The sequence below is a fragment of the Schistocerca americana genome, chromosome 8 (assembly GCF_021461395.2).
Source record: "Schistocerca americana isolate TAMUIC-IGC-003095 chromosome 8, iqSchAmer2.1, whole genome shotgun sequence".
NCBI classification, from domain to species: Eukaryota; Metazoa; Arthropoda; class Insecta; order Orthoptera; family Acrididae; genus Schistocerca; species Schistocerca americana.
Genome location: NC_060126.1, coordinates 489675561 through 489687987, shown reverse-complemented (window position 1 = coordinate 489687987; position 12427 = coordinate 489675561). Strand labels below are relative to the sequence as shown.

General features: G+C 44.7%; 1 protein-coding gene across 1 annotated transcript; it reads right to left on the bottom strand.

Moving 5' to 3' along the window:
- Positions 1–1425: 1425 nt before the first annotated feature.
- LOC124545488 lies at positions 1426–11770 on the bottom strand. Its single transcript, XM_047124429.1, has 2 exons — positions 11706–11770; positions 1426–1798 (listed from the first exon to the last, which is right to left on the bottom strand). The coding sequence occupies exons 1-2, from the start codon at positions 11712–11714 to the stop codon at positions 1442–1444; spliced, it is 366 nt and encodes a 121-aa protein (XP_046980385.1). The 5' UTR covers positions 11715–11770; the 3' UTR covers positions 1426–1441.
- Positions 11771–12427: the final 657 nt, after the last annotated feature.

Here is a 12427-nt window from a genome sequence, read left to right as displayed (position 1 = left end):
CTTTCAGTGATTTAAAGAAAAACAGGTTATATGTTGATCTTTAGATTATTAACTTCTTGTACGTGTGTGCTTAAAATTTTGCGATAAAATTTCCCAGCAAACAAATTTATAACTTTCAGTTTACATTCAATTGATCACCCCCCCCCCCCCCACCACCACCTCTGCAACTCCGCCGTCAGTAGTATATGACGATAAGCTATTGTTTTAAATACATTACCAAGGAGAGTCAGCTTAAAACCGCACTATCGTTCGATTCACACATAATGCAAGACATTGATACCTGAGCAATTGTTTTATTACCATATAAAACCTAAAATGAAACATAGTACTGTATTCCAAAGTATTTCTCAAGGTGCTGAAATATTCAGTGTATTGGAAGGTATGTACATCGAGATGATTACAAGTAAACGTTGACGCTCATGTGAATTTGGTAATTTCTGTGGGAGGGATAAACTTGGCCCTCCAGTCTCTCAGCTTACGATCTTTGAATGTCTGTACAAAGACGCACTGCCTTACATTCTCCTTGTATTTTTCTTCCTGTTTCTGTTCCCTCCTACTTGTTACTCTCCTTCCCGATCCATTTCCCACCCTCCCACTAACCACTTCTCCCTTCTGTTTCTTCATGTTTTTCGTTCCATATCGATGTAGCCCTGTGAATCTACCTCACACTACTTTTTTCTCTCACTCTAGCCAGCGCTGCCATTTGCCGCTCCACTGTCAATTTTTGTTTCTTACCTCCCACTCTCTCGCTTTGCGTTATCCATTCTTTTCTTGTTCTTCAACTCTCATTCTCTGCTTTTTGCACCTCTTACCTTTCTTCTCTCTGTCTCTCTCCCTGTTTATGTACCTACATGTGGCTGTGAGTACAATATACAAGTATACAAGCGCATTGATTGTGTTTGCCGTTTTTCCCAGTCTGGTCGTGCAAAGCAAGACTGGTGATGGTTTTTCATGGATGTGTTGTTGGAGCATTGAGCGTTACTTCTCTATTAAGATCAGATTACGTGGTTCTGCAAAAAGTCGATAAAAATAATGGATGTCATCTTAAACACGAATTCAATGAAAACTCTTTCACTGTAAAGGCACAGACACAATTTTATTGGCCGGCCGGTGTGGCCGTGCGGTTAAAGGCGCTTCAGTCTGGAACCGCGTGACCGCTATGGTCGCAGGTTCGAATCCTGCCTCGACCATGGATGTGTGTGATGTCCTTAGGTTAGTTAGGTTTAAGTAGTTCTAAGTTCTAGGGGACTTATGACCACAGATGTTGAGTCCCATAGTGCTCAGAGCCATTTTTGAACACAATTTTATTCACACAAAGTACATACATGCCTGCAGATAGGTAAATCCAGAATATATTATAAAAGGATATGTGAACTTACTACTGTAAGCAGAGGGAACAACAGCACAGGGGTCGACGTCATGGCATTAGATATAGCTGAGTTTATTGACAGACGGGAGTTCGCTGCTTGTTACAGGGCAGAGGGTGGTAGGTTCCGATGGGTACGTGAACAGGGGGGTAGGCAGTGTTGTTTACATTGACGTTGGGGTTGAAGCTGCCAACGCCGAAGTTCACCCTACCCACTCCAGAGTCGCTGGATGCACCTGGTGAAGGATAATGCTTGTTATTTACATTGACGTTGGGGTTGAAGCTCTCACGGCCGAAGTTCACATCCCCCACTCCGATATCGCGTCTCTCGTTAGGCTGGTCTTGGTGGCGATGCTGCCCGGTGCTGGGATTGGTGGGCACTGCAGTAGCAAAGGCGGCGGCTGCCGCGCCCAGGATCACCACGGCGAGCACCTGCGGAACAACAAGTACAGACTAAAAGCCGACTCGCACCAGATATCAGCGAAGAAGGGACGGAACGCTTGGTGGGGTCACGATCAGAATTTGGTCTGGCCGTACTAGACGCAACTTGAGCTCAAAGTCACTTCACCTTACCACAATTATTGGAGAGGTCAAAGTAACGTTATGGGACAGTAAAAGTCGTACTATGATTCAGAATTAAGGAATTACCAGTAATAAAGTTTATTACTGCAAATGAAAACGTCATAAAGTATGATCAGCAAAGAATTTGCATGGTAAATTGATGAAAATTGGAACAACAGGGCAAGTTTCTTCTGAACATTTCGAAACGGTGACATTTACTTGCCAGCGAATATATATATATATATATATGTATATATATATATATATATATATATATATATATATATATATATATAGTGCTATTCGTTGTATTTATTTACTTATTTCTAAATAACAAATAACATCAAATACAAATGTAATTTTCTCCTTCAAGAGAGACAAAATTTTCCACAGTTGAAAAAGTTATTTCATGGAAATTGGTTCACTCATTTACGTCCTTATTTGTAGACAATGCATATTCTGTCCACGCGTAGCAAAACATAAATTAGTTTTCTCTCTCAGCTATGTGGCGTCCCTTGTGCAAGAACACTCAATAGAAAAAAATATCGAAGCTTTCATGGGGCTTCTGTGCGTATCACAAAAAGCAAAGCAAGAGAATCGAATACAGTCTAAGAAGGAGCAAAAACAAAAAGTTCACAGCTGTTGAGTTGAGAGAGTGCAGATAAAGTAAGGTAATCTATAATTTTAAAAGACGATGACGGCAATGCCAAAGCTCTCTTCCCGAGACGTCTTGACTCTAAGGTCCCGTCGGTCTGGTACGGTTCTATTGACTGCCTCAGTGAATCCTTTCATTTGAAATGCATAGTGGAAATTACTGGCCTATCGTTCCCTACCAGAGCATTCCATCAAGTGTGAATCTACGTTTACATAGCCTTCCTTCATGTAGGAATACCACTCAGTGAAAATTCTAGCTGCGTCTGGTTTTTTCTCATGAACAATATCTCGAAGCTACAATGCATTTAAAGAAATGCATAATGCAACCATCAATGGCTTTTCTAATGAGTGTATATTCTCCAGCAACCCATTTAAGTGAAGAAATAATCTTTAACTCAAGGATTAACACCCTATAAAATAAAAGACACTTATTTAAACGTTTTCATTTGCACCATAAGTTGCCAGTGTTTATATGTAAAACTTTGAACTGAAAACAGTTACTTTAGCGACCCCAAGAAACATATTCCTTTAACTTGATGTAGTGCTGACCTGTGACCTGAATTCAGCCTCATGACCGAATCTAAATCTCTGAGAATAAAAGCTTATCACAGTAGCTTTTGGACGTTCTGGGACACCGTACTAATGTTCACTTTCTTCTAACCACGTTTTGCGTTTCAGAAATATACTCCGAGGGCCAAAGAAACTGGTAAATCTATCTAATATCGCGTAGAACCCCCGCGAGCACACAGAAGGGCTACAATACGACGTGGCATGGACTCGACTAACGCCTGAAGTAACGCTGGAGGGAACCGACACCATAAATTCTGCAGGGGTGTCTGTAAATCCATAAGACAACGAGGGGTTGCAGATCTCTTCTGAACAGCACGTTGCAAGGCAACAAAAATATGTTCGTGTCTGGGGAGTCTGGTTGACAACCGAGGTGTTCCAACTCAGAGGAGTGTCCCTCGAGCCAATCTGTAGTAATTCTGGACATGTGAGGTGTCGCATTGGCCTGCTGGAATTGGCCAAGCCCGTAGGAACGCACGGTGGACATGAATGGTTGCAGGTTGCAGGTGGTCAGGCAGGATGCTTAACTACGTGTCACACGTCAGAGTTGTAACTAGACGTGTCAGGGATCCCATATCACTCCAACTGCACAAGCCCCACACCATTATAGACATTCCACCAGCTTTAACAGGTCCCTGCTGACATGCAGGGTCCACGGATTCATGAGGTTGTCTCCACAGAAGTATACATTCACCCGCACGATACAATCTGAAACGAGACTCGTCCAACGAGGCAATATGTTTCCAGTCATCAACAGTCGAACGGAGGCGTTGATTGGCCTGGGCGATGCGTGCAGCTCTCCGTCGTGCGGTCGTCAAAGGTACACGAGTGGGCTTTCGGCTCCGAATGCCCAAATCGGAGATGCTCCGTTGAATGGTTCGCACACTGACACTTATTGATGGCCCAGCATTGAATCTGCAGCAATTTGCGGAAGGGTTGCCCTTCAGTCACGTTGAGCGAAGTCCCATAGTGCTCAGAGCCACTTGAACCATTTGACTATAACTGTGAGCCGCACAGTAATTCTTACCACTTGTGACCTGTGTTGCGAGAATGTACCCCAAGGAGTCTATTGTTGCTTAGGTTGCGTTATTTAACTTTTTCTGTTTTCGTTTGTATTTGCTTTTATACTCATTGTCAGAATTTTTCGTAAATAATACACTCCTGGAAATGGAAAAAAGAACACATTGACACCGGTGTGTCAGACCCACCATACTTGCTCCGGACACTGCGAGAGGGCTGTACAAGCAATGATCACACGCACGGCACAGCGGACACACCACGAACCGCGGTGTTGGCCGTCGAATGGCGCTAGCTGCGCAGCATTTGTGCACCGCCGCCGTCAGTGTCAGCCAGTTTGCCGTGGCATACGGAGCTCCATCGCAGTCTTTAACACTGGTAGCATGCCGCGACAGCAAGGACGTGAACCGTATGTGCAGTTGACGGACTTTGAGCGAGGGCGTATAGTGGGCATGCGGGAGGCCGGGTGGACGTACCGCCGAATTGCTCAACACGTGGGGCGTGAGGTCTCTACAGTACATCGATGTTGTCGCCAGTGGTCGGCGGAAGGTGCACGTGCCCGTCGACCTGGGACCGGACCGCAGCGACGCACGGATGCACGCCAAGACCGTAGGATCCTACCCAGTGCCGTAGGGGACCGCACCGCCACTTCCCAGCAAATTAGGGACACTGTTGCTCCTGGGGTATCGGCGAGGACCATTCGCAACCGTCTCCATGAAGCTGGGCTACGGTCCCGCACACCGTTAGGCCGTCGTCCGCTCACGCCCCAACATCGTGCAGCCCGCCTCCAGTGGTGCCGCGACAGGCGTGAATGGAGGGACGAATGGAAACGTGTCGTCTTCAGCGATGAGAGTCGCTTCTGGCTTGGTGCCAATGATGGTCGTATGCGTGTTTGGCGCCGTGCAGGTGAGCGCCACAATCAGGACTGCATACGACCGAGGCACACAGGGCCAACACCCGGCATCATGGTGTGGGGAGCGATCTCCTACACTGGCCGTACACCACTGGTGATCGTCGAGGGGACACTGAATAGTGCACGGTACATCCAAACCGTCATCGAACCCATCGTTCTACCATTCCTAGACCGGCAAGGGAACTTGCTGTTCCAACAGGACAATGCACGTCCGCATGTATCCCGTGCCACCCAACGTGCTCTAGAAGGTGTAAGTCAACTACCCTGGCCAGCAAGATCTCCGGATCTGTCCCCCATTGAGCATGTTTGGGACTGGATGAAGCGTCGTCTCACGCTGTCTGCACGTCCAGCACGAACGCTGGTCCAACTGAGGCGCCAGGTGGAAATGGCATGGCAAGCCGTTCCACAGGACTACATCCAGCATCTCTACGATCGTCTCCATGGTAGAATAGCAGCCTGCATTGCTGCGAAAGGTGGATATACACTGTACTAGTGCCGACATTGTGCATGCTCTGTTGCCTGTGTCTATGTGCCTGTGGTTCTGTGAGTGTGATCATGTGATGTATCTGACCCCAGGAATGTGTCAATAAAGTTTCCCCTTCTTGGGACAATGAATTCACGGTGTTCTTATTTCAATTTCCAGGAGTGTATGAATAAATCTTTGCATACTTCCCCGTCCATCCTAAATTCGTACACCCTAAGGAAAAAGGGAAGGATCAACTCGAAGCTATTATCCAAACCCGGCGGTTATTGTAAGATTTGATGTACACTTACAGACAAACAAATGATTACAATTTCAGAAAATAATGATGATTGCTTCAAGAGAAAAAGCTACACAAGTTGAGCAGTCGACTACGTTTTGGTCGACCTCTGGCTTGGCACTTATTGATACAGTTGTTGGATGTCCTCCTAAAGGATATCGTGCCTTAATTCTGCCCAGTTATCGGGTTAGGTCGTCAAAAACCTGAAGCCAGTTGGAGGGTCTACCCGTAATACTTGCAACTTTCTCAACTGGAGATAAAATTTGTGGCCTTCCCGGCGAAGGTCGGGTTTGGCAAGCAAGAAAAGAAGCATTAGAAACTCTCGATGAGTGCGGGTGGGCATTATCTTGCTGAAAAGTAAGCTCAGGTTCGGTGCCCTCGAGGGCTAACAAAGAGAGGAGCAGGATATCGGGGACGTAACGCTGTGCTCTAAGTGTGCTGCGGATGACACCCAAAGGGGTCCTGCTACCAAAAGGAATGCTACGCCACACCATTAGCTCTGGTTTTAGGGCCGTGCGGCTGGCGACGATCTAGTTGGTACCTCAATGCTGTCGGGGCCGTCTCCAGACACATCTTCGACCTTGAATCTCATTGACTGGAGCAGAACTGTCTTCAGTGGTTCGTCCCCATGGCAGTTGTTCTTCACTGGAATTCAGGAATATTTACTTAGTATTTTTTGGTGAAGGAGTTTCGGAAAATCGTGTTTAATAACTCTACTTTATTGGCACTGGCGTCAGTGACTTCAAGGTTGCTATGGCGCAGTGATGATATTGATTGCGTCTTGCCACAGGGGTGCTTTATGTATGACCAGAATCTCTTTGGGTTTTCTGCCGGATTTCGAGACAGAGTTTCGTTGTGGGAAATATTTAAAGCATCTCACATTGAAGTTGTTGTTGTTGTGGTTTTCAGTCCTGAGTCTGGTTTGATGCAGCTCTCCATGCTAATCTATCCTGGCAAGCTCTTTCATCTCCCAGTACCTACTGCAACCTCCATCCTTCTGAATCTGCTTAGAGTATTCATCTCTTGGTCTCCCTCTACGATTTTTACCCTCCACGCTGCCCTCCAATTCTAAACTTTTGATCTCTTGATGCCTCAGAACATGTCCTACCAACCGATCCCTTCTTCTAGTCAAGTTGTGTCACTAACATCTCTTCTCTCCAATCCTATTCAATACCTCCTCATTAGTTACGTGATCTACTCACCTAATCTTCAACATTCTTCTGTAGCACCACATTTCGAAAGCTTCTATTCTCTTCTTGTCCAAACTATTTATTGTCCATGTTTCACTTCCATACATGGCTACACTCCGTACAAATACTTTCAGAAACGACTTCCTGACGCTAAAATCTATACTCGATGTTAACAAATTTCTCTTCTTCAGAAACGCTTTCCTTGCCAGTGCCAGTCTACATTTTATATCCTCTCTACTTCGACCATCATCAGTTATTTTGCTCCCCAAATAGCAAAATTCCTTTACTACTTTAAGTGTCTCATTTCCTAATCTAACTCCCTCAGCATCACCCGACTTAATTCGACTACATTCCATTCTCCTCGTTTTACTTTTGTTGATGTTTATCTTATATCCTCCTTTCAAGACACTGTCCATTCCGTTCAACTGCTCTTCCAATTCCTTTGCTGTCTCTGACAGAATTACAAAGTCATCGGCGAACCTCAAAGTTTTTATTTCTTCTCCCTGGATTTTAATACCTACTCCAAATTTTTCTTTTGTTTCCTTTACTGCTTGCTCAATATACAGATTGAATAACATCAGGGAGAGGCTACAACCCTGTCTCACTCCTTTCCCAACCACTGCTTCCCTTTCATGCCCCTCGACTCTTATAACTGCAATCTGGTTTCTGGACAAATTGTAAATAGCCTTTTGCTCCCTGTATTTTAGCCCTGCCACCTTTAGAATTTGAAAGAGAGTATTCCAGTCAACATTGTCAAAAGCTTTCTCTAAGTCTACAAATGCTAGAAACGTAGGTTTGCCTTTCCTTAATCTTTCTTCTAAGATACGTCGTAAGGTCAGTATTGCCTCACGTGTTCCAACATTTCAAGGGAATCCATACTGATCTTCCCCGAGGTCGGCTTCTACCAGTTTTTCCATTCGCCTGTAAATAATTCGCGTTAGTATTTTCCAGCTGTGGCTTATTAAACTGATAGCTCGATAATTCTCACATCTGTCAACACCTGCTTTCTTTTGGATTGGAATTATTATATTCTTCTTGAAGTCTGAGGGTATTTCGCCTGTCTCGTACATCTTACTCACCAGATGGTAGAGTTTTGTCAGGACTGGCTCTCCCAAGGCAGTCAGTAGTTCTAATGGAATGTTGCCTACTCCCGGGGCCTTGTTTCGACTCAGGTCTTTCAGTGCTCTGTCAAACTCTTCACGCAGTATCGTATCTCCCATTTCACCTTCATCTACATCATCTTCCATTTCCATAATATTGTCCTCAAGTACATCGCCCTTGTATAGACCCTCTTTATACTCCTTCCACTTTTCTGCTTTCCCTTCTTTGCTTAGAACTGGGTTTCCATCTGAGCTCTTGATTAATTCATACTAGTGGCTCTCTTTTCTCCAAGTGTCTCTTTAATTTTCATGTTGGCTGTATCTATCTTACTCCTAGTGATATGCGCCTCTACATCCTTGCCTTTGTCCCCTAGCCATCCCTGTTTAGCCAATTTGCACTTCCTGTCGATTTCATTTTTGAGTCGTTTGTATTCCTTTTTGCCTGCTTCATTTACTACATTTTTGTATTTTCTCCTTTCATCAATTAAATTCAGTATCTCTTCTGTTACCCAAGGAATTCTACTAGCCCTCGTCTTTTTACCTACTTGATCCTTTGCTGCCTTCACTATTTCATTCCTCAAAGCTACGCATTCTTCTTCTACTGTCTTTCTTTCCCCCATTCCTGTCAATTGTTCGCTTATGCTGTCCCTGAAACTCTGTGCAACCTCTGGTTTAGTCAGTTTATCCAGGTCCCATCTCTTTAAATTCCCACCTTTTTAAATTTTTCAGTTTTAATCTACAGATCATAACCAATAAATTGTGGTCAAAGTCCACATCTGCCCCTGGAAATGTCCTACAGTTTAAAACCTGGTTCCGAAATCTCTGTCTTACCATTATATAATCTATCTGATACCTTTTAGTATCTCCAGGATTCTTCCATGTATACAAACTTCTTTTATGATTCTTGAACCAAGTGTTAACTATGATTAAATTATGCTCTGTGCATAATTCTACCAGACGGCTTCCTCTTTCATTTCTTAGCCCCAATCCATATTCACCTACTATGTTTCCTTCTCTCCCTTTTCCTACTGTCGAATTCCAGTCACCCACGACTATTAAATTTTCGTCTCCCTTCACCACCTGAATAATTTATTTTATCTCATCATACATTTCTTAAATTTCTTCGTCACCTGCAGAGCTAGTTGGCATATAAACTTGTACTACTGTAGTAGGCATGGGCTTCGTGTCTATCTTGGCCACTATCATACGTTCACTATGCTGTTTGTAGTAGCTTACCCACACTCCTATATTTTTATTCATTATTAAACCTACTCCTGCATTACCCCTATTTGATTTTGTGTTTATAACCCTGTAGTCACCTGACCAGAAGTCTTGTTCCTCCTGCCACCGAACTTCACTAATTCCCACTATATCTAACTTTAACCTATCCATATCCATTTTTAAATTTTCTAACATACCTGCCCGATTAAGGGATCAGACATTCCACGCTCCGATCCGCAGAATGCCAGTTTTCTTTCTCCTGAGAACGACGTCCTCTTGAGTAGTCCCCGCCCGGAGATCCGAATACTGTAAAGCTTCATGCCCTCGGGAAAAATTACGGCTGTAGTTTCCCCTTGCTTTCAGCCGTTCGCAGTACCAGAACAGCAAAGCCGTTTTGGTTAGTGTTACAAGAGCAGATCAGTCAATCATCCAGACTGTTGCCCCTGCAACTACTGAAAAGGCTGCTGCCCTTCTTCAGGAACCACCCGTTTGTCTGGCCTCTCAACAGATACCCCTCCGTTGTGGTTGCACCTACGATACGGCTATCTGTACCGTTGAGGCACGCAAGCCTCCCCACCAACGACAAGGTCCATGGTTCTAGGGGGAAGGCACATTGAAGTACGCACTATATTTCGAACTTCTGCAAAACTTTTCCAATATTAGGGATTTTGCGTTCTTTAAAATGTGGCATGCTTTTTTCGCTGCTTCTGCAACAGCGATCTGACCCGGTTTGTTTACAGTGAAGAATCAGTACCATCAGTTATTAATTTATGTGGTATATATCTCTCAATTACTGTCGATACTATTTCTTTGAAGTTATTCCACAACTTTTCTACGCTTACATGGTCAGACTGTCTCTTAATAAGGCGTTAAGAGCATTATTATCATCTTTTTAAAATAGATATACTTTTCGTTTCTTTTTGATGGTTGTAGGAGTTACGGTGTTCAGCCTAGCAGCTACTGGCATTGGTCGCTAATCCCTGTATTCGTCACGATATCCACTATTTGTGTAGGATTATTTCTTGCTAAGAGGTCAAATATGCTTTCGCAATCATTTACGCTTCGAGTGGGCTCATGAACTAATTGTTCAAAATAATTTTATGAGAAAGCATTCAGTACAATTTTGGATGAGGTTTTATGCCTGCCGCCGGCTTTAAATGTTTAATTTTTCCAGCATATCGAGGGTAGATTAAAGTCACCTCCAACTATAATTGTAAGAGTGGGGTATCTATTTGAAATGAGACTCAAGTTTTCTCTGAACTGTTCAGCAACTATAGCTTCTGAGTCGGGGGTCGGTAAAACAACCCAGTTAATAGTTTAGTCCGATTGTCATGTATAACCTCCACCCATACTATGTCACTACAAGGAAAACATTTTCTGACAGCAATAAATACTCCACTACAAATTGCATTTAATCTATCCTTTCTGTACACTGTTAGATTGTTACAAAAAAATTTCTGCTGAGTTTATTTCCGGCTTTAGCGAGGCTTTCTGTACCTATAACTATTCGAGCTTCAGTGCTTTCTATTAGGGGAGTGGAGCTCTGGTTCTTTCCCAACACAGCTACGACAATCTACAGTTACAATACCGATCGTTTCTACAACTAACGTACTGTCTTTTACCTGCCCACTTTGAGATGGACGCCCTTTCTATGGTTCCCTGAGGCCCTCTAACCTAAACAACCACCCAGTCCCTTCCATAAAGTCCCCGCTACCCATGTAGCCGCTTCCTGTGTGTAGTGGACTCCTGACCTATTAAGCGGAACCTGGAAACCCACCACCCGACGGCGCAAGTCTAGGAATCTGCTGCCTACACGGTCACATAACCGCCTGAGCCTCTGATTCAGACCCTCCACTCAGCTCTGCACCGAAGGACCACAGTCGGTTCTATCGACGATGCTGCAGATCGGTGAGATCCGCCTTAATCTCGCAAGCAAGACTGGCAGTCCTTACCATTTCCGCTAGCCGCCCAGAACCACAGAGAATCTCCTCCGATCCAAAGCGACATACTTCATTGGTAACGAGCCACCACCTGCAGTTGGCTGCTCCCTGTACTCTTCATGGCATGCGGAATCAGCCTTTCCGCATCCGGAATGACTCCCCCCGGTATGCACATGAAGTACACACTAGTTTCCTTCCCCTATTAGGCAGCTATGTTCCTAGGAATCCCCATTACGCGCCTTATGTTGGAGCTCCCAACTACCGGCAAACCCACACTTTGTGAATGCCCAGATAAATGATGTGTATATAAATTTAAAAAAAAGGTGAAATGCGATCAGAAGGACTAAATACGTAGAAAAAAGCAGAGGGAATCTTTCAGCTGAAGGTTAGTAACATCAAACCGTCGCATACTTACGGCTTTCATATTGGCTTGCTGAAATTGTGTGTCGGCTAGGAACGTGTTGGATCACGGTGTGTGCCTTCTTCTGGAGACGTCTGCTCTTTTATACTCATTCGGCCGCTTTTACTGGCCTCAGAATGCTGATTCAGTGCCACAATTCAAAGGCCAGAGGGGAAGTGTGCATTTGTTGCCATTGTGTGCTTCACTTTCCGCCTTCCCCGCTTCCCGGTACGGAGTCAGTTCCCGCGTTTCCGCATGCCTGTACGCGTTGCTTAGGCCGAAATCTGAGCAGTATAAGTGACGGACGCCATACACTCTACTGCCGCATCGCAGAAAGAAGAACTATATAATGTGTGTGTCAATAGGGATGTGACGCAGCACAGTAATAATGTTCACATCTGTACGATGTATGTATGGGTGATAATTTTGTGGTGTGGTGTGAGATAGTATGCCATAGATTTTCAAGCTCACATGCGGTTCCTCTTCGTCCAAATGTCTTGGCCCAAACTCGTCTAGGGGTTGAACCGGACGTGTCGCATTACACGCCCTAAATTAGAGACTTGTGACCCTTTGGTTAAGCCGGCCGCAGTGGCCGAGCGGTTCTAGGCGATACAGTATGGAATTGCGCGACCGCTACGGTCGCAGGTTCGAATCCTGCCTCGGGCATGGATGTGCGTGATGTCCTTAGGTTACTTAGGTTTAAGTAGTTCTGATTTCTAGGGGACTGATGACCGTAG